This window comes from Populus euphratica, unplaced genomic scaffold (assembly GCF_000495115.2).
Source record: "Populus euphratica unplaced genomic scaffold, PopEup_1.0 scaffold377.1, whole genome shotgun sequence".
In the NCBI taxonomy this organism is placed as follows: Eukaryota; Viridiplantae; Streptophyta; class Magnoliopsida; order Malpighiales; family Salicaceae; genus Populus; species Populus euphratica.
This window is the reverse complement of record NW_011500270.1, coordinates 25,096-47,909: the sequence shown is the minus strand read 5'-3', so window position 1 is coordinate 47,909 and position 22,814 is coordinate 25,096. Positions and strand designations below refer to the sequence as shown.

The 22,814-nt window shown below is 33.7% G+C and overlaps 1 protein-coding gene across 5 annotated transcripts; it reads left to right on the top strand.

Annotated features, from left to right (window-relative positions):
* Positions 1 to 395: 395 nt before the first annotated feature.
* LOC105112963 (uncharacterized) lies at positions 396 to 18,382 on the top strand. Of its 5 annotated transcripts, none has more exons than XM_011008904.1 (25): positions 396 to 787; positions 1,249 to 1,853; positions 1,980 to 2,104; positions 2,201 to 2,295; positions 2,385 to 2,603; positions 3,116 to 3,206; positions 3,673 to 3,724; positions 6,539 to 6,604; positions 9,046 to 9,203; positions 9,428 to 9,498; positions 9,592 to 9,786; positions 9,961 to 9,963; positions 10,098 to 10,205; positions 10,875 to 10,964; positions 11,113 to 11,188; positions 11,507 to 11,603; positions 11,681 to 11,750; positions 11,841 to 12,020; positions 12,099 to 12,221; positions 12,813 to 12,896; positions 13,763 to 13,947; positions 14,175 to 14,313; positions 14,403 to 14,459; positions 17,609 to 17,680; positions 17,810 to 18,382. In XM_011008904.1, exons 2-25 carry the CDS (start codon positions 1,282 to 1,284, stop codon positions 17,915 to 17,917), a joined length of 3,036 nt encoding a protein of 1,011 aa, XP_011007206.1. In that variant the 5' UTR covers positions 396 to 787; positions 1,249 to 1,281; the 3' UTR covers positions 17,918 to 18,382. The 5 variants fall into 5 exon arrangements, with proteins under 5 accessions (XP_011007206.1, XP_011007204.1, XP_011007205.1 ...); XM_011008902.1 differs by having other exon boundaries at positions 9,925 to 9,963; XM_011008903.1 differs by having other exon boundaries at positions 397 to 787; positions 9,925 to 9,963; positions 11,844 to 12,020.
* Positions 18,383 to 22,814: the final 4,432 nt, after the last annotated feature.

Here is a 22,814-nt window from a genome sequence, read left to right as displayed (position 1 = left end):
TGGGACACCAATATTAGGATTATTTTTTTTATTTTTTTATTTTTATAAATAAACTTTATTTAATTAATATTTTATTTGAAAATAAAATACAATGTTTAGCTATCTTATATTTTACTCATTTGACTCAAACTAATACTCAATATTAGAAAAAACAAATAGGTCCTGAAATATAGGCCCAAGCACCAGCCCACATAAACCCATGATGTATAAAAGAGGACAACCTAAGCACTTGAGAGTTCAAGAATGTGTTAAAATTAGTTTTTTAAAGGCATTTTTTACTTTAAAATATATTAAAATAATATATTTTATTATTTTTTAAAAAGTTAGTTTATTCAAACAATGCATAAATATCAAATAAAATTAATTTAAAACTATTTTTTTTTTTAAAAAAATTAAAAGCTCGGTTCTAGCAGCTCTAAAACAAAGCAGAAGAGAAAAAGAAAACCTTGAAACCTACATCAACAGATGTTGCCTGCAACATAAAACCTGCGACCACAACGAACGCTCTCACCTCCATATCCTTTTCTGCCCCCCTTCTCTCTCTCTCTCTCTCTCGACCCCAGATCTTATCTCTCCCTTTTATTAGCAACACTTTCGCATTTCCTCTCGCTTCCACTTTTACTTCTCTCCCTGTCAACAACGAAAGAAAGAAAAAGAAAAGAAGAGAAGGAGAGAGCTTGTTTGTATGCAATTAGTATGAGCATGTGACTTCACTTTTTTAACTAGATTTTGAAGTTTCTAATTCACTAAGATTATTAATCTTTATCAAGATTTTTTGGAGCAACTGGTAAGTGTTCTTTTTGTTCATGTGCGTGTACTGCTGCATTATAAGTTCTTGGAGGGTTTGTTAACTGCCTTTTTTACTTGAATTCATAAGTGTAACGGGTTCATCTTATATTTTGATAATCTAGTTCTATTTTGTTAGTGTTTTTGATTGCTAAAAATATTAGAAAGCGAAAAATTGGGACTTTGAATGTTCTTTTATCATTTTCTTTGTTCATCTGGAATGATTGGAATAGCTAAAGGAATAGTTTTTAAGGGCAAAATTGCTAATCGTATGTCGATAGTTCTTTGCCATTTATGTTTATGCATTGCTGCCTTACAATTTTTTGGGGGCTTGTTGTCTGCCCCTTTTTTGGTTGAATATATAGGGAGTGGCAATGGGTTCATCTTAGATTTTATAATCAAATTCTTGTTTTGGTACAGTTTATGATTTAATGTGAACCTAGTGTCCTCGTTTATTTGCAGCACTGTAGGTTTTAGTAGGAGCAAGGAGCTGCAATGTATACTGGAATATTTAAGTATAGGAATCAGAGATGGTGTTCTTTCTTTCACCCATCAAAGCATTTCATTAGGCCAAACTGCCATGATCGGCCTCTGAGTTGTACAACAGTTGTGAGGGACCACTTTTCACATGTTAGTTTCATTAAAAGACAGCTATTACATTCAATTTCATCAAGGAGTACTGCCTTTGGAAATAGTGATAGTGGTTTACATATAAAGTCTAATATGTGTTGGACGAATATTCAATTCCGCACATGTAGTTCGGGAGCCAATGGAAGGAATACAAGTGAGGATAAACATGGCCCAGTGAAAGATGGGGCTACCTTTGATAATGAGAAGACTCAGCGAGAAAGAGTTAGTGAAGATGCAAAGCATTGCGATGCACACGCTCAATTAGGGGAACAAGATCAAAAGGAGTGGCTTCATAATGAGAAGCTTGCTATAGAAAGTAAAAGGAAGGAATCTCCATTTTTGACTAGACGAGAAAAGTTTAAAAATGAATTCTTGAGGAGAATTGTTCCATGGGAGAAGTTACATGTTTCTTGGGATAATTTTCCGTACTACATCAAGTAATTACTCTGACTCGTCTCTGTTATTTCTCATCAATATCTTCTTTTATCTTAAAGTCATTGGATTTTGCTATCACTAAATCAATCAGTTTGGGAAGGAAATAAATGATTTCTGTTTTCTGCCAGTGAGCACACCAAAAATACTCTGGTGGAATGTGTTGCTTCCCATTTGAAACATAAAAAATGCACCACTTCCTACGGGGCCCGTTTGACATCTTCAAGTGGGAGAATTATGCTCCAGAGTGTTCCAGGTTTATTACCAACCGTTTGTTTTATTGAGTCCTATTGGTGTAAAAACAAAAACTGAGCTTTTGAATTGATTAACCATCTGATGATGCCATCTACAGGAACTGAGCTTTATCGGGAAAGAACAGTTAAGGCACTTGCACGGGATTTACAAGTTCCCCTGTTGGTGCTTGATAGCAGTGTTCTTGCTCCTTATGTAAGATTAATGTATCCTTTTGCGGTGATATTTCTGTATTTCTGATATCCAAACTGAGTTTTGATGATCATTATTTGATCTTGTACCAGGATTTTGGTGATGATGAGATTGAATCAGATGATAGTGCAGGAGAGGAGAGTTGCTCGGAGTCAGAAGTTGAGGATGACAATGATGCAGTCAACGAAGAGGAATGGACAAGCAGTGCAGAGGCAAAATCAGATAGTGATGACGATGCAGTTGACCTGGAAGCAAATGCTGAGGCAGCCCTGAAGAAGCTTCTTCCCTGTAGCCTTGAAGAATTTGAGAAGGTATGTTCTCTAAAGTATCAGCTGTCTGATAGAAGGTACTTTACTGCTTCTCTTCCGGTGCAAATGGGAGGAATGGTTAGGAGGGAATTAGGAATGCATTTTCTGTGAGATGCTAGCTTGATCTCAGCAATAGTCTGTCTGGAATTGGGGATAACCCAGTGACTTGGAAAGCAGCTCCAGTTGTTTGATACAGACGAGACATGAGTGTTTGAAGGGAAGAGACTTCTGATGATGATGTCAAAAAAAAAAGGCTTTTGATTTTTTAATATGCCTGCCTGTTTGTTTCTGATTCTTTTTGCAGCCGATCTTCATGAATTTATGGCTGCTGTTGAACTTTCCATAATTATAATTTATTGCTTTCAAAATTTTCATAATTAGGATTTTTATTTTCTGTATTTTGGGCTTGACAACTGTGAAAAACTGTAAATATTCTCTAGTTTCTGGCCAATAGAAACAATTTTTTTCAGCATGGACATGATAGGGTTTCTTATTGCTTATTCATTTTGTGGCAGAGAGTTTCTGGAGAATGTGACAGTTCCTCTGAGTCCTCAAAGAATGAATCCGCAGGCACTTCTGAGATCTCCAAAAGGCCACTTAACAAAGGCAACTATTTCCAGCTAGCCTTGCACTGTGCTTTTATTTTTTTGCCATTTTAGAACTGTGCTCTGTAATATATATATTTTTTTGCTTGACTGTTAATGTATTCTTTCTCTAGTTTCTGTTTTTGAAACAAGTGAGTGCAAACATGTTTCTCCAATAAACTTTGTGTCCATTGTTAGCTTATGGCAGTCATTACAGTTTGGTTTAATAGTAGTAACTGTTGCATGTTTTTTAGGTGAAGATGTTTGCATGACTGTTCTTGGATTGTTTTATGTTGCGATGGTAGTTCAATTCTGATTGTTTCATCTTCTATTTGAACAAATTCAAATATCAATATTCACAGTATATTTTTATTAGTATTGATTTTAGTTGTTTCACTTTATTGGAATTTTCTTTTCAAAAGAAGTTTGGCATTTTTTTTGGTTTTCTTTGTTCATCCATTTATCTTGCTTTGTTCATCCTTTACTAGGGGATCGGGTGAAGTACGTTGGGCCGTCCATACGCATTGAGGCTGATGACAGGTGCCTTTTCATCTTCCTTTTTTTTTTTGGCGTATAAAGATGTAACAAGCCTTTTCTTGTTTTACACAACTAATATAATAGTGAGTTCAATAACATAATTAAATATTTTGAAAATGCATTTATACAAGGAATTTGTAACTCATTCAATAATCTATTGAAGGACTTCTTATAGATCTTAAGGGGTTTGATTCTCTGTTTTGTTATACATTTTATTAGTGGCATGTTGTGTATTGTTCTTTTGTGGTTTTGCTTGTTTCAAATATTGATATGTGACATGGTGTATAGAGTGAGTAAAAACTATGGTTCTTAAGCTCTAAGATTACTAACCTAAGCTGTAGAGAAATTTAGAAAAAACTCTTTGGTGTTTTATAAAATCTGAATAATAATCTTGACCTTAAAATAAACTAGGATTCCTAATTAAAATCAAAATCCTTTATAGTGAATGATTTCTAATTCAAACTTAAGTAATTAATATAATTCTCCTATCATTAGAATTCCTAAATAGTAAAGTACTAATTAAATTAAAAGTCCTATTCTACGTAGCAAAAAGAATCCAAATGCAATAAGGTACAATCCTACATAGTAACTTTTAAGCTTTATTTGAAGGCCTTCTTGATCTTTGATCATCATGAAATTTTAAACCAATAAGAAACAGGGCCTTCAAAATATTCTATAAAAATTGTAGCTCAATCTAATGGTGATATTAAAAGTTTTGATTGATTTACCAAACTATGTCTTAAACTCCTCAAAAACTAAAAATCTAACCATTAATGAAATAATAAAATAAATATTATTATGCTAAGAATATGGAAGAAATTTCCCCATGTCAGTCCACTTTACTTTTGAAAAACTCGCCCTCGAGTTAGCAATCACAAATTGAACTTGACCATCGCAAAGGAAAACATACTCTGAATATAACGTTGTAGCTAGTCTATTCATGAAATTGCATGTGTTTGACCTGTGAAATTCAAAATTTAATTTATGATATGCACATGCGAAAGAAAAATCCATATCATTTTATGTTCCTACGAAGTCTATTGTAGTTCCTCCACACATTCTCTAACTTCAAACTTGGGTTCATCATCATCTATGACCTTTAATGCTTTAACCATTGTATGTAAAGGAGCACCAAAATAATTTTCCATAGTAGCTTTAAGAAAATTGTTCAGAAATAACAATGTCCTCAATGTCCTTATTTGCAAGTTCTTCATCTGTGACTATAAGATCATCGTTTGCCACTAACTTCTTCAACTTAAGGTCAAAAGATTGAAATTGACGCTCTCTTATCAAGATATCTTCAACATGATTACTTAACTTTGAAATTTTTCTGTCACCAAACTCCTCCAAATGTTTCCTCCTTGCCTTTTGAGAAGGTTGAACACAAGGCAAATAATAATAATCTATTTTCTTGTCTACCAAATACAAAATCTTATCATAATCATCTTATATAAACTCCAAAATTAATGATTGTCTCAAATCTTGCCAAAATGAAATTAAAGGCATACAAATACAAGTTCTAAAGTATAGAAATTCAAACCACCATTCTTTAAAGTTTTTTTTTGATGATAAGGAACATTATTGAATTAAAAGTAAGCTTCCAACTATGCCAACCACTTAATTAATCTTCTCTTAAAAAACCTCTCATTATAGAATGAAATTCAGGAATAGGTCTGGGGTTTGGCATGTCTCGAGGTAAGTCTTTGGGAAAATTCCTTTCTTCTTCACTATCCTTGTTTGCGTTACCCATTAGTCAAACTAGATATGCTATGGTTTGCTCCAAATGAATAAACCTATGTTCCTAAAGATGTAGTTTCTGCTCCTAAGCCTGCACAATGACTTGGAGGGTCACCACTCCTACATCGCAGAGTGGGTTCTATCATCTCCGTCCATGAAAAAGAACAAGAACAACGTACTCTAAGACCAAAGACCAATTGACACGACGTATAATGTAAATAAAAGCTTTAGTTCTCAAACCTTAAGGTATATACTTAAGTTGTAGAGAAATTTAGAGAAAACTCTCTGGTGTTTTATAAAATCTAAATAATAATCTTCTCCTCAAAATAAACTAGGACTCCTGATTAAAACTAAAATCCTTTATAGGAAAAGATTTCTAATTAAAACTTGCCTAATTAATAGAATTCATTTAGTATTAAAATTCTTAAAAGTAAAGTACTAATTAAATTAAAAGTTCCAATCTAAATATGACAGAATCCAAATGCAACAGGGTAAATAAAAACAATCTTGCATAATAACTTATGAGCTTTATTTGAAGGCCTTCTTGATCTCCGATCATCATGAAATTTTAACTCAATGAGAAATAAGACCTTTAGAATCTTCTAAATCTTTTATCAAAATTGCAGCTTGATCCAACTATCAGATTAAAAGTTATGCTTGACTTACCAAACTATGTCAAAGACTCTTAAACTTCTCGAAACCTAAATCTTAACCATTAATGAAATAATACAATAAACTTTATTATGCTAAGTATATGGAAGAAATTTCCCCACGTTAATGTGCTATTTCTGCATCTAACAATTTGTATTTTTTATGCATGGTTAGGGCAATTTCTTGTCCTTCATATTTTTAGTTTTTTTGGTTCTTAATTTAATTTTCTTTTCTTTTTAAAAGAATGTGATGTATTTTATATGGGTTTGCTAAAGGCACATATTTGAAAATAAGATGGTGTCAATTTATTTATTGGTTTGGTGCCTAACTATTATGACTACGGGTATCATGATCAAAGGTTGTTTTGGTAAATTGTTTTTAAAAACATTTAGCATGAACTCATCAACCACATAAACTTTGACATCACAGGGTCATATTGGGGAAGATACCAACATCTGATGGTCTGAAAAATGCTTATACAACCATCCGTGGCAGGTGGGTTGGTAATTTGTCCTAATTTGTAAAACAAAACCACCTAGATAATATTCTTTTCCTTCCTGTTCATCAATAGGAGAAAGTTAGGGGAGGTTTATTGCGGTATAAAAATTAGAACAAGAAAATTTCATAATCAGAAGAAAAAAGCACTCCAATCTCTCTACATGTCTGGTATGGATACTCCTTCAAAACTTTTGCGCCAAAGACCCTGATGGAGTTAAGAAAACCAATTTATCCTGAAGTAGCTGAAAAGGGCACTGCTTATTTCAAAAGATTCTTGTGTTGTGTCCAATTCAAATGTGATAATTATTGTTAATGTTGATATAGAAGCCATAGCACCGTTGACATTTTATTGGAGCTGCATGTGCTCTTTGTTGTTTCATTTTCTGTCGGCATGCAGTTCCAAGGCAGCTCCTTTCATTTGTGCAGTCTTTCTTGTGACTATTGCACCAGACAGAATTATTTTCTTTGTTGGGTGGGATTACATGGTTCACAAAGATGGAGTTATTAGAGGTTCCTGCCTTATGATGTGTGGTTTTGCTTTTATTTTCTGAATCAAGCAATTCCAACTTTGGTCCATTCTAGAGAGCAAATGTAGATGCATTTGCTATGTTGAATCAAATAGTTAAATACTTACATGCTCCAACTAATTAGCACAGTTCCCACATCCTTCCAAAATTCTTCAGCTAACCTGCTAATCATGACAATTTTCTTTTAAAGGATAATTGTCTGGGATGGAGACCTATCCCTGTAACTTTTTTAAAGCACTTTAAGTGCATCAATCATTTTTTTTCCTTTTTCTGAAGCATATCAAATATTTTTGCACCAGGGATTTAGCTTATTGATTTTACAAGAAATTTTTTAAATCAACCAGAACTTGTAGCTATAAAGACACCAAGATCTGCATAGCGATAGTTAACTAATTGAAGCAAATACATAGAGACTGAATGAAGCTTAAAAACATCACTGGTCATGCTGATAACAGTTGCATGCCTTATGTACTGTCTAAAAAGGAAACAATTAATATATGTTTGTCTTCATATGAAACTTTTAAGTATCAGTAGGAAACTGATAATTTTCTTTCAGCAACTTTACAGCATATAGATGTGATGAGAGACAAATGCAAAGTTGTATAGTATCAGCACTTTTGAATTGATTAGCTAAACAGCTTTTCTTCAATATTTATTTACTAGGGTAAGTGACAACTGTTGGCAATACATTCTTCATATAGTGGATGATTCTGATGAAGTTGTAACCAGCAAACTGTTGGTGCACAATTCTTGATGATAATCAGTTGATGCTGCGTTTCTGGTAATACTTGCGAGATCTGGTGTGGTTTGAATTACAGACAACTTTGAGGTCACATAGTGTTCTGCCACTATCACAATCTTTTGGCAGCATTGCATACCCTGCTTTTTCCAAGTTCATATTTTTGGGCAAACACAGCAACTTTCAGATTTGTAGGCATATTACTTTTGACAATTTGAAAGAGTAGAAAGAGTGGTGAATAAATGAACAGTCTTTTGCTTTTCCAAGGCTTTGTCTTCTAACGTTTAATTCTCAACTTTGAGGATGTAACATATGAAATCTTCTGCATCTTTTATGATTTAGCCTTTTATGCTACCCTCTGGACTAATTTCAAGTGAAACTTGTGATAATCATTCTAGCCATAAATTTTCTCTGGAATTGCCTTAACCAGATATAAGCTCCCGTTTCCTTTCAGATGTGTAGGCATGTTACTTTTGACAATTTGAAAGAGTAGAAATAGTGGTGAATAAATGTTCAGTCTTTTGCTTTCTTGAGGCTTTGTCTTCTAACATTTAATTCTCAACTTTGATTATGCAACATATGAAATCTTCTGCATCTTTTATGATTTAGCCTTGTATGCTACCTTTTGGACTAATGTCAAGTGAAACTTGTGAATCTGTGATAATCATTCTAGCCATAAATTTTCTGTGGAATTGCTTTAACCAGATATCACTCTTATTTCCTTTCAGATTTGTAGGCATATTACTTTTGACAATTTGAAAGAGTAGAAAGAGTGGTGAATACATGAACAGTCCTTTTCTTTTCCGAGGCTTTGTCTTCTAACATTTCATTTGCAACTTTGATGATGCAACATATGAAATCTTCTGCACATTTTATGATTTAGCCTCATATGCTACCCTTTGGACTAATGTCAAGTGAAACTTGTGATAATCTTTTTAGCCATAAATTTTCTTTGGAATTGCCTTAACCAGATATAAGTTCTCATTTCCTTTAACAACTCAATTACACCTTTAGTCTCATCAGTCATACTTTGCCTTGGATTATCAAAGCTCAGAGAATTTTGGCCATCAGCTGTGGGAGAACACTAACTCAATTGGCATTACAGTGCATGAACTTTCATATTCATAAAATTGACAGGCAGAACTTTTGATCAGAGAGTGTTATGTTTTCAGGCCTTTATCAAGTGGTCAACTTGGGGAGGTATATGAGGTGAATGGAGATCGAGTCGCTGTGATTTTAGATATTGGTAATGACAACAAAGAAGATGATGGAGAGAAGGATGAGAAGCTCACGGAGCAGCCTGCAAAAGCACCAGTTTATTGGATAGATGGTAATTTCTTGCATCAGTGAGGATTTAACTAGCTATTTAAACTGAAATGATGTAAAGTTGATCAGAGTCATCAACTGTATGGAAATTGTATGGGGTGTTGAAGCAACATTTGAAAGTTCTGAATTAAAAAGTCAATTTTGAAATTTAAAACTGGCTCCCCCCTTTAACTATAATATTTGTCAGTGTTTGTGTCTGTAAATAACCTAACTTTGGCTGTTGTGTAGCTAAGGATATTGAGCATGATCCCGACACTGGAATAGAATATTGCTATATTGCGATGGAGGTTTTATGTGAGGTATTATTGCCTGGTATTTCCTTTTCCCTGTCCAGTGTTCCTCTCCTTGATTTTGCGGTTAAGAATTGATATTTGTTCTTCCCTCATTTGCAGGTTTTGGGTTCCGTGCAACCCCTTATTGTCTATTTTCCAGATTCTTCTCAGTGGTTGTCTAGGGCAGTTCCCAAGTCAAACCGCAAGGATTTTTTAAGCAAGGTGCAAGAAATGTTTGACAAATTATCAAGTCCTGTTGTTTTGATTTGTGGACAAAACAAAGCTGAAACTGGGTCAAAGGAGAAAGAAAGATTCGTAAGCTTCTAAAGTTTTTCAAGTTATATGCACACATACATACATGTTGGAAGCATTTGATTCCATAAGCTGTAGATACGATTCTCTCCCATTTTATTTTCATTAGTATCTTTTCTCTCTGAATCTCTTATTCAACAGACAATGCTACTCCCGAATCTTGGACGGCTGGCAAAGCTGGTAAGGCTTGCAAAACTCTTAAAATATTGTAAATTGGAAAGAAATTTATTGATTAGTATCATATTTATCCAAGGCAGCTTTTGAGCTTCGTTATTGTTTCTATGTAATTAACTGAGAACTGATTTATCTTTCAGCCTCTCTCCTTGAAGCATCTCACTGATGGACTCAGAGGTGCAAAGAGGTCCAATGAAAATGACATAACTAAGCTCTTCACAAATATTTTGTGCCTCTATCCCCCAAAGGTAATTGACTTATGTATTTATCTGACCTGTTTCAAATAATGAAAAGATGGTAAATGACTGTTGTATTTACTCTAATCTGTTTCAAATAATGAAAAGATGTTTGTTGTATAGTATAACTGTTGTGTACTAGTGTTTTGTTTCTCATGTTTTTGTTTTACTTATTCTTTCCTACCTTGCCCCTCTTCTTTCTTGGGATCCCGTAAAGTGCATTCTTTGATACCATGCTTTCTAGGAAGATGAGTGATGTATGGCTTAGAATCAATAAGAGTGCATGAGCGATCAGCCTTCTACTAAAGCCAAATGTTAATTTAGGAGCCAAGAAGTTGTTAACTCGCACAATTTAATAAAAATGTATAGTGTGCCATTTAGTGCCTAGAATTGAACAAAAGTGTGTGCCTGTGCTTAAGTGAATGTGCTTTCCTTTGAAGGAAAATGTAGCGGTAGGGATTCTTTTACAGTTTTTGGTGTCTTGTGAGACCATGACTGAAGCTTACTTTCAGGTTTAGATGGTAGGGTTGGAACTATAGATCCTTCTTGTCAAACTGCACTGACTTCTGTCCTGATTAGATATACTCTACTATATCTTAAATGTGGCATAATCTCTCTAAATTTTTTATACTTGTTTTGATTTTATATGTTTTGGTTTATATTTTTGCTTGCTTCTTTCAGGAGGAAGATCTTCTTAGAACATTCAATAAACAGGTTGAAGAGGACAGAAGAATTGTGATATCAAGGAGCAATTTAATTGAACTGCACAAGGTAGGGAGTCACTGTCAAAGTTCGTTTCAATCCCAGCAGTGTTTTAGTTTTAACTGTTGCATGGAGTGGACTATTTGAAATTGCAAATTGCACAAGGCAATTTGATACCCATTTGTCTTTGAAATTTACTGATATAATTCTATTGCAGGTTCTTGAAGAAAATGAGATGTCATGCATGGACCTATTGCATATAAATACTGATGGCCTCATTCTAACAAAGCGGAGTAAGAGCTGAAGTTTGTTATTTGAGCTGATCTCAGCTTATTATTGAACTTTTGGTTCCATATTCAAGATCACAATATCCTTATGTTGACTATGGATTTTTAGGGAAGAGAAATATAAAATGAAAGTTTTCTCCACCAGAAAAAAGTCCCAAGTTTAATATCAACCTGATAAACTTTACTGTTGCTTTTCCAAAAATGTTTATGAGCCTAGCTAGTTTGACAAGTTGAACTTTACAAATGAAGGTTGAAGAATTTCTTTGCTAATACACCATTTGGATCGGTGCTAAGAATTTCTTTTTTTCTTTCATTTTTCCTCAGAGGCTGAAAAAGTCATTGGCTGGGCTAAGAATCATTACTTATCATCATGCCTGCTCCCATGCATAAAAGGGGATCGATTGTCTTTGCCCCGAGAAAGGTATGACTACCCCATCGTTGTATGTTAGTCAAATTTTTGGCACCTAGAAGCTGATATCTGTTCTTTTTCATGGGAAGCATTGAGATGGCGATTGTGAGGTTGAAGGAGCAAGAAACCATATCTGAAAAGCCATCACAGAATTTGAAGGCATGTGTATACATTTTATCTTCTCAATGTTTTGAGCATGTTGAAAGCTTTACATACTATGTGCTGATCTCTATTGAATATAAATATCAGCAGAACTTGGCCAAGGATGAGTATGAGAGCAACTTTGTCTCAGCTGTGGTAGCTCCAGGTGAAATTGGTGTCAAATTTGATGACGTAGGTGCTCTTGAAGAAGTGAAGAAGGCTTTGAATGAACTTGTCATTCTTCCAATGAGGAGACCAGAACTTTTCTCTCATGGAAATTTGCTGCGGGTACTGATTTTACTCTTCACATGAACAATTATTTGTTAGCCTTATTTCAGAGTGTGATTTTGTAAAGCTTTTTTCCAGCCTTGCAAAGGGATTTTGCTTTTTGGACCTCCTGGAACTGGGAAAACCCTTCTTGCCAAAGCGCTTGCAACAGAGGCAGGGGCAAACTTTATCAGCATAACTGGTTCAACTCTTACTTCAAAGGTACAATAAAAAATGGATGTTGTATCCATTTAGTGAGGTTTAGGTTCCAAGATGAAGAATTGAGTCATGTTTCACATTCATTTACCTACAATAAAAGAACTGCTTTTATTTTTTATTTTTTTTTCAGAAAGAGTCGGGTAACAAATTCATCCTGTCAGTGGGTTCTAAACCTATTAAGGATGCTTGGGAAAAAAGAGTACAGAGACAAGAGCACAAAGCTCTTTATTTCATTTCTTATGTGTGATATATGAATTTATGGCATTTTAACACTTCCAAACTGATATTGATCTAAAAACATCAACTTAAGTTATAAAGGACAGAGAATCGCGTGCTTTGCATGTGATACAAAGGCTATTATATACATAAATGCCTGCTTGTATGTTATCTTGTTTCTTCACCTTAAATTTGAGAAAAAAATTAGCACCGGTATACATATGCTTCTGTTGGTAGTTTTTCAGAAACAGATGTCTTCTATACAAAATACTGGCTGCTAAATCATTGATTATTGATATAGCTGAGTACTTTCAGTTTGTTTAGTCATTATCTTTTGTTTCTGTATGTTACTTAATGTTTTCCTGTTTCCTGAGACAGTGGTTTGGAGATGCTGAAAAGCTCACAAAGGCTCTCTTCTCCTTTGCCAGCAAGCTGGCTCCTGTCATTATATTTGTTGATGAGGTGAGTTTCTCCTTTTTCAGTGTACGCATGTGCATGAGTGTGAGAAACCAACTTTTGCACTTGTAAAGTTAAATTTCGTTGTCCTCATGTTATAATATTGTTCAGTATACAATTTTTAACCTTAGTAAAAATCAGGATGTGAATAATAGAAAGAAGCTATTGTGGAACACTGAGAACTTCCAGAAAGAAATCTATCTCACTTCTTTTTCATGCAATAAAAATGTTGTTTACAAAATACAGGGAAATATGAAAGTTATCTTAACAAACCTTCATCCTTGTCTTCTCTTCTAGTTCTTAATCTGACTACAATTTGGATGCTGGTGAAACTTCCTCAGCAAATAAGATAACCATGGAGTTCTTATAACAGTTTTTTTTTGTGCACCAATGGCCTGTCCCATGATCATCACTGAGATTTATGATGGATTAATGGGAAGTGTTAAAATATTGGTGGAAATTGATTTTGAATTATATTCTCTGTAAATTGTAGGTCTCTAATGTCCTTGCAAAGTGATAAATTTTGTTGTTTGTATCATTGTGTCACAAATTGTGCCGTGAAACTTTTTTTTTTAAAATTGAGAAACTTTTCAGTATCTGGAGAAATTCTTGTAGAAAATGTTGTCATAATTTAATAATTGGGAAAAACAAATTGCATCTTTGTCTAGTTTCTCCATTTCTTGCCTTTAGGTGTCTGTACAATAATCAGGTGAATGGTGTTTTGATAAATAATCTTCCTTTCCCTTTCCTTTTTCTACCTCATTTGGGGTCATTTTGACAACAAACAGCATGAACATTACTTTCTTACGACATTTCTTAAACACCTCCTACATTTGTAATGTTATTCTATTAACTGAATTTTGTATGTGTAGGTTGATAGTTTGCTTGGTGCTCGTGGTGGCTCTTTTGAGCATGAAGCTACAAGAAGAATGAGAAATGAGTTCATGGCAGCGTGGGATGGATTGCGATCAAAAGATAGCCAGAGAATCCTTATCCTTGGTGCCACAAATCGACCATTTGATCTTGATGATGCTGTAATCCGCCGGTTACCTAGGAGGCAAGTTTGCTTGAGGAAATGCCTTGGTATTTTTAGTATTGCAGCCTATCTTTTGTTTTAAGATATCATATTTGCCATGTTTCCATATGTCTGCTGCTGTTTAAAGCTTGCCATGTTTCCACATGTCTGCTGCTGTTTAAAGCTTGCCATGTTTCCATATGTCGTGTCTGCTGCTGTTTAAAGCAATAGCAATGTCACTAGTATAATTGTGTTGTATCATTATTTAGAATACACGTGGACCTACCAGATGCTGAAAATCGTATGAAGATTCTCAGAATAATTCTGAATCGAGAAAATTTAGAAGCTGACTTCCAGTTTGACAAACTTGCAAATGCAACTGAGGGATATTCCGGAAGTGATTTAAAGGTAATGTAGTAGTGGTTGCTTCTAATTTCAAATTTGCGTTTCTTGGAAGAAAACATATGGCCTTAATTGTCTCAAATTTTGTTTTCCAGAACCTATGTATCGCTGCAGCATATAGACCAGTTGAAGAACTTTTAGAAGAAGAAAAGGTGATTGAGTTTAATATATTTTTTCCATGATTTACACCTTCATTTTATACTGGTCCAGGGCACCCAATATGTCTGTTTTTGTTAGAGTACTTGTGCTTGGCTGAAATGGGGAAATTTCTTCCATATTCTTGGCATGATAATGTTTACTGTGTTATTTCATTAATGGTTAAGAGTTTTAGGTTTTAAGGAGTATAATAAAAGTTTAAGATGCAATTTGATAAATCAAGTATAAATTTTAATTTGATTGTTGGATCGAGATAAAATTTTAATAAAAGATTTTAAAGGTCTTGTTTTTTATTGTTTTGTATTGGGTTAAGATTTCATGATGATGGGAAATCAATAAAGCGTTCAAATAAGGCTCAAAAGTTACTTACCGTGTGAGATTGTTTTTATTTTCCTTGTTGTATTGGGATTCGTTTTCCTATTTAGATTAGGACTTTAAGTTAATTACTATTTTACTATTTAGGAATCCAAATTCTAGATGAATTCTGTTAATTAGGTAAGTATTAATTAGAAATCTTTTCTATAAAAGATTTTAGTTTTAATTAAGAATTTTTTCCTATAAAGAATTTTAAAACTAATATAAATAGAGGTGTCCAATTTATCTTAAAAAGAAGATTATTATTAAAACTTTTAATAAAACACTAGAGAGTTTTCTTTAAATTTCTCTACAACTTAGGTTAATAATCATAAACCTTGAGAACCATAGCTTTTAACCAAGTTAAATGGCACCAATTGATATTAGAGTAGTTTGGCCTTTTTTATGGATAAAGACAATAGCAACCCACCCTGTTATGCAATAGTGGAGGTCCTTTGTGGCACTGTGTGGGCCTAGGAACAAAAACTAGATTGTTTGGAGCAAACCATAATAGTTAGCTCGGCTAATGGGTAATGCTAACAGGGATCGTGAAGAGGAGAGTAACTTGCTTGGAGACTTACCTCGAGATAGACCAAAGCCTAGACTTGCTTTTGTATTTGATGAGATTCCTTTCAATAATGGGAGATTTTCAACTAAGAGATTTATTAAGTGGTTGATAGAAATGGAAGCTTACTTTTATTTCATTAAGGTTCCTTATCAGCTAAAAGTAGGATTTATTATATGCAAACTTTCTTGTGGTGCTAGAGAATGGTGGCTTGAATCTCTAGATTTTAAAATTCTATTTGTATGCATTTAATTTAATCTGAGCAAGATTTGAGACAATCATTAATTTTGAAGTTTATACAAGATGATTATGAAGAGATTTTATATCGGGTGGATAAGTAAATAGATTATTACTATTTTTCTTATATTCAACCTTCTTAAAAGGCAATAAGGAAAAACATGGAGGAGTTTGGTGAAAGCAAAATCTCAAAGTTATCTAATCATGTTGAAGATAACGTGATCAAAGAGGTTGTTGACAAACAATTTTAGTCTTTTGATTTTAAGTTGAAGAAGCCAGTGACAAACAATCTTATAAACAAAGACATGGAGGACATGATAATTTCTTACAGTTCTCCTAAAAGTATTTTCAAAGATTATCTTGAAGTTTCTTTATATTTAAAGGTTGAAGTATTGGAAGTCATAGGTGATAATAAGGTCAAGCTTGAAAAAAAAAATTGAAAAAACTAAAAGTGGACTTTATAGGAGCATAAAGTAGAACATTAAATATGGAGTTTCCTTTAAAATGTGCATATAAATTAAATTTTGAAGTTCACCGGTCAAGGACACATAATTTTGTGAAAATGGTGGCTACAATGTTATATTCAAAATATCTGTTCGCTTAGAGTGGAAGAGTTCAATTCTTGAAGATAACTTGAGGGCGAGTTTTTTGAAAGCGGGGGGGACGGACATGGGGAAATTTCTTTTGTATTCTTGGCATAATAATGTGTATTGTATTATTTCATTATGGTTAAAATTTAGGTTTTGAGGAGTTTAATAAGAGTCCAAGATACAATGTGGTAAATCAAACATAATTTTTAATTTTATTATTGGATTGAGCTAAAATTTTGATAGAAGATTCTGAATACCCTGTTTTCTAGCGAGTTAAAATTTCATGATGATTGGAAAAAGGTGTTTAAATAAGGTTAAGAAGTTACCATGCAAGATTGTCTTTATTTTTCTTGTTGTATTTAGATTTTTTTTTTCTATTTAGATTAGGATTTTAAGTTAATTAGTGATTTACTATTTAGGAATCCCAATGCTAGATGGATTCTATTAACTAGGTATGTGTTAATTAGAAATCCTTTTCTATAAATGATTTTAGTTTTAATTAGGAATCCTTTCCCATTTTTTTTTTTAAAACTAATATGAATAGATGTGTAGTTTATTTTGAGAAGAAGATTATTATTAAGATTTATTTATAAAACATTAGAGAATTTTCTCTAAATTTCTCTACAGTTTAGGTCTGTAACTTAAGGGTTTGAGAACCCTAACTTTTAACCACACAATATGCTGTGTCATTGGTAGTGTTAGGTATGTAACTTTAGGGTTTGAGAACCCTAACTTTTAGTTTTGATCATAATTTCGATGATGGTCTTCTTTCCTTTCCTTGCATGTATTCTGTCTTGCATTTGGTCATGTTATTTTCAATTTGAAACTAAGGCACCTGTTTGGTTAGCATCCAAACAGTGAATATTTATCTGTCTTTGCAAGCAAAACAGGCTAGATGTTTCTGCCACATTTCTCATTCCCCCACCTTTTAGTGAACATATGATCTGCAAGGTACCTTCATCAACAGTTAATGACTTGCGCAAAATATAAGAAAGCAATTTAATGCTGGTATGCAACAGGTTGTGGCATAGCATGAAAAAAAAAAACTGTTCTTTGTAATATAGTTAGTTTATCAAGTAATGTTCATTGTCTGTTGTGTATGGTGTGAAAATTGTAAAAGAGCAGAAATATATTACTGCCTTTTAGTAAGGTTACACAGTAGACGGTATCCTGATTCCTAAACTTTAGACCTCGCCCCAAATGCCCTGGGGAAGCACCTCAGAAATACCCTTGTTTGCTACTATATCATGTGTGCATCCCGTCCCCCTTCTTTGAATCAACCCTCCAGCTGCAGACTTCTAATTCTTCCTACCATGTGTTGCTTGAAGTCATTTTACTTCTGATTTGTGGCCAAGTATTTGACTCTGCTCTTTTTTCCACCTGGTCACTTTTTCTACAGGGTGGCAAGAATGGTGCAACTCCTGCATTAAGACCACTTAATTTGGAAGATTTCATTCAGTCGAAAGCAAAGGTAACAATTTAGTTAATTGACTGTTCTTAGCAGTTTGATACAAGGTTAAGTTGGGTTGCAAAATCATGCATTCTCCACATTGATGTTATGAAATCTATGGTAGATTGATATCTATTACTTGTTGTATAGGTGGGGCCCTCAGTTTCCTTTGACGCAGCAAGTATGAATGAGCTGAGGAAGTGGAATGAACAATATGGAGAAGGTGGAAACAGAAAGAAATCACCTTTCGGTTTCTGAAACGTCCTCTTATCAGGTTCCAACTTCAGTTATTCTTGGGGTAAAAAAGGGTGAAGAAAAGAAATGAAATGACCCTTTCCTAGTAGCAGCTAATCCTCAAAGTAGAGCTTCTGCACTTTTTGGTGAACGCTGGGCAATGTCACATAGGCTTCTTGTAGGATTTTGGCCCTTATTTACGGGCTGCTTTTCTGCCATGTATATTACCCCAGAAGTTTTGACATTACATGAATTTTACATTTATATCCAGTAATTCTCAATAATATAGTACAAAGTAGCTGGTTATGCCAAATCCATTTTTTTGTGGTTCGTCTTGGAAGTTGACGAGAACTTTACCAAGGCATTGGGAAATGGCATGTAAAAGGCCGTGGAAGTTCTTTACATCAATGATTTTAATCTTCTGGTGTTACAGCTTGTTAATCGTAATTCGACAATAAAATACCATTAGGACTATTAGCATTCATGCAATCATGCTTCAAGTAACGATTTGAAGTAAAGGTCACTGGTGTCCTGATCCTAATGCCACTCCTCTCCCCAATTAAATATTAACATCAACAAAACTACTACAACAACTGGGATTTGTGATGATGCTTCATTGCAAAGCACATCACCAGCCTTTTATTTTATTTTTCTGTTTTCCTTCTTATTTTTTTTTCTTTCTTTGGTCAAAATATATGAGATTAAATTTGAAATTGTGGTAAAAACGGTAAAATTAAAGGATGAAGGATTGAAATGCAGGACAAAACTGAAATGTAGAACACAAAAATATACACCGCTATTAAATTTATGAAAATTTTCATTTTAGTCAAAACGTTTATTTTATCCCTATTTCAATTTAAGAGAGGAGAGTGAGTGAAAGTCTCTAAAAAATAATGAAAAAAAAAAACTTGTCTCTTGTGAATTGCTATGATTTAGACAACGAAAAGAGACTACCATAATTTAGGCAATCAAAAAAACTAAATTTAGGATGAAGGGGTTTCATTGACGAAATAAGTTCAATGATTTTGATCTTTATCTTTATGGGAAATCAGATTGGGCTTGGAAAGTTCTATGATTTTAGGTTTTTTTTTTGTGATTTTTTTTTTTGCTATTTTAACGTCATAAGTAGGCTTATTGAGGTTTATAACCTGTTTTTTTCAAGTGTTTTTGTGCAAGAAATTAGTTAAAAATGAGTTTTTTGATCTAAAAGTTAAAAACCTGACTTCCTAGCAGGTTTTTGACCACATGAGGTGGTTAATAACCAGGCAATAAGTAATGAGTTGATTTCTTTATATTTTTTTAAATAAAAAAGGGTTTTATTTTAGAAAAATAATATAACCTTACATGCATGAGCCTAAATTTTCAAGCTTGAGCGAGCTTGAGATCGGGTGGTTGGCCAGTCCAAGTAGAATCTGGCTTGTCTTGCTCACTTTTTTTTTTTTTTTTTTTTTTAATTTTTAATTGATATGCTCTCTTTTCTGAATGTATTTTTTTAGTTTATATTAATTTTTTAATTTCAAATTAAAATAATACACTTTCTCTCTATGTTTTAAATAATTTGTTGACTTTTTTAAAAGAAAATTAACCTCTAAGATAAAAAAAATAAATAAAAACTCATAAATTCAAAATAAAAGTGGGTGTTAAATATTTACACACTCACATGTCTTTTGTTTTAATAAAAAATATTGGTTGAAAAATTTAGTATTTAATTAACATTAGCAGTTTTTTATAATTTATTGATAAATTTATTTTATTAAATATAGATTTTATCTTCGTATTTCTCAATTAAAAAGAATGATATAATAAAACTTATCCATAATATTTATATATTAGTTTATTATATTAAAAATTAACTTGAAATTTTATATGAGATGACATATTGAGGTTGTGAAGCAACAGCCACGTGGAAGAACACAAAAAAAAGAGATCAGAGGTTGACTGGAGCCCTTGCCAAAAGGTGGCGGAGCTGTTTCACAGACTGCTCTGTTGCAGTAAAATGGAGATGTAAAAATCAAGTTGAATATAATAGAGAAGATTAAACTCTGATTATTGGCAGCTTCCATTCAAAAACAAAGGTGAAAGCAAAAAATGAATCACAATTGAATGTAAAATGGGATTGTAAAAGAATGATGTGATTTCGCATCATGCTCAACAAGGAAATGTGAAAGAATGATGCGAAAACGTGAAAGGAAAGCAAAATCAACAGAGGCAACATCATCATTTACAGAGCAAAAGAGTGATCAGAAGCGTGGATCTCATTAATCATGGCGCCATATCGATGCCAATCTGCAAAGGTTGCCATTGGTTCAATGCAACTAAGAGAAAACCAAAGTATTGATTTAGAGCAGCCTTTCCTTAGCTTGCTGTTTTTCTACTGGATTTTACACAAACAAAACCATCTTGGTTTTTCTTTCCATCATGGTGCTGCATGGAATTCTTAAACCCTTCTTTCCAGTCATAATCACAGATTTTTGAAGGAATTACAGTATTATTTTCTAACCTATGCAAGAAATGAAGGGCAGGAATGACAAAGATGTTCGTTGTTGAAGCAAGAATTACAGTAAAGGGCCGTAATGACAGAAAAGTTTGATGCAACTGTAAAGGTTGTAAAGGCAACATCAACACATTGAAGGGCAGCAAGAAAAGTGAAGGTTGACGTAGCAAAGGCTGACGAAAGGAGACAACGTTGTTGAATAGAAACTGCATAGGGATTGATTTTTTGATTTCCTTGTCAAGGGTGTTTGTGATGGCAGAAATTATCTTGTCAAGGGTGTTTGTGATGGCAGAAATAATTGGCGGTGGTTTTGAAATACTCAGAAGGGGGTTTTGAAATACTCAGAGGGGATAAAACATATTGTTTATTTCAATAACAACAAGTTTACAATTAATTAAACAAAAACATAAAATATATTGTTTATTTCAATAACAACAAGCTTACAATTAATTAAATAAAAGCTCAATACACGCTCTTTTTCAATTAATTAAATAAAAGCTCAATACACGCCCTCTCTTTTTCTCTAGTGTTTCTCTCTAATCTCTCCATACATAATTGCATAAACTTAGCTGCCTATTTATACACAAATTAAAAATAAGAAAAAATCAAACTTCAAGTATGAAGGCGGCTGGCGGTATATAACTAGTGGCTGGGCAGTTGGGCGGTTGACAGGGACGGTTGACAGTTGGTGGTTGCCTTTCTTGACCTTCTAGATTAAGTTTAATACAACAAATCTCTCCTTTAAACTTTATCAAGGAATGTCATGCCAAGCATGAACTTCAATCTGATAAATACTTTTACCATAAATACTTCTCTTTTCAATGGCTTGGTAAAGATATCTGCAACTTGATCATCTGTCTTGCAGGATATCAGCTCGACTTCTTTGTTCTTTACATGCTCTCTGATAAAGTGATGACGTGTATCAATATGTTTACTTCTTTCATGATACACCGGATTCTTTACCAATGCAATCGCTGTTCGATTATCGATATAAATCTCTGTAGGATTTTCTTGAGGAAATCCCAAAAACTTTAGCAAATTCCTTAACCATATTAAATGGCATACAGCTGAGTTGGCGGCAACATACTCAGCTTCACAGCTTGATAACGTGACAATTGATTGCTTTTTGGATGACCATGTGAAAGATGTATCTCCCACGAAAAATACAAACCCTGTTGTACTTTTTCTTTCATCCAGATCTCTACCCCAATCACTATCCGAGTAGCCAGTAAGATTGAAATTTGTACTTGAGGTATAAAACATACCTTCATTTATTGTGCCTTTGATGTAGCGAAGAATTCTCTTGGCTGCATTCAAGTGAGACTGGTCTAGTGTTTTCATATATCTACTGATAAGTATGATTCCATAGAGTATATTCGGTCTGGTACATATCAAGTTCCTTAAGCTTCCTATTAAGCTTTTAAAGTAAGTTGGATCAACATTTCCAACTTTACTTTTCCTCAATTCCACTCCATTCTCAACTGGAGTTGATACCAGATTGCAGCTTTCCATTTTGAACTTTTCAAGAATATCTTTGGCATAATTGCTCTGGGATACAAAAATTCCTTCTTCTTTCTGTACCACTTCTAAGCCAAGAAAATATGCCATCAAATCATTGTCTGTCATCTCAAACTCTTATACCATGCTTTTCTTGAAGTCTTCAAACATGGTAGGTTTGTTTCTAGTGAATATCACGGCATCAACATATAGGCACACAAATAATATGCTGCTATTTGCTTCTTTCTTCACATATATTGTGTCTTCATATGGTCATTTTTCAAATCCATTATCTTGAAAATACCTGTCAATTCTGGTCTTCCAAGCATGCAGAGCTTGCTTTAAACTGTAGGGGGCTTTCTTCAACTTGTATACTTTGACTTCATTTTCAGCATTAATGTATCCAAATGGTTGTTCAACATAGATCTCTTCTTCTAGGAAGCCATTCAGAAATGGTGACTTCACATCGAGTTCATAGATCTTTCATCTATGTTGTGTAGCTAGTGAGATCATTAGTCTGATTGTCTTTAGCCGGACCACTGGAGCAAATACTTCTCCATAGTCAATGTCTTCTCTCTGTTTGTAGCCTTTTGCCACTAATCTTGCTTTGTATCATTGCACTTCTCCTTTTGCATTCTTCTTTGTCTTATAAACCCATTTGACACCTATTGCTTTCTTGTTTTCTAGTAGATAAGTCAGCTTCTAGGTATCATTCTTCTCAATGGCATGTCTTTCTTCATCCATTGCTTCTATCTACTTTTCTTTTGTGATAGCTTTATTGAAGTTAAGTGGGTCACTATCTGCAGAGAAATAAAATAGAGTTGTATCTTTCATGATTTGAGTGGCATCATACATGTTTTCTAGATTTCTCATTCTTCTTGGTCCTTCTAATGAGGATGCTGATGATGGTGTTGATGATGATTCTGGTGT

Bases quoted from the DNA above. Each gene is read 5' to 3' on its own strand.
- LOC105112963 (XM_011008902.1), top strand. From the start codon at position 1,282: ATGTATACTGGAATATTTAAGTATAGGAATCAGAGATGGTGTTCTTTC. The intron at 2,604-3,115 runs GTATGTTCTCTA...ATTTTGTGGCAG, and splicing joins GCCTTGAAGAATTTGAGAAG to AGAGTTTCTGGAGAATGTGA. The intron at 9,787-9,924 runs GTAAGCTTCTAA...CTTATTCAACAG, and splicing joins CAAAGGAGAAAGAAAGATTC to ACAATGCTACTCCCGAATCT.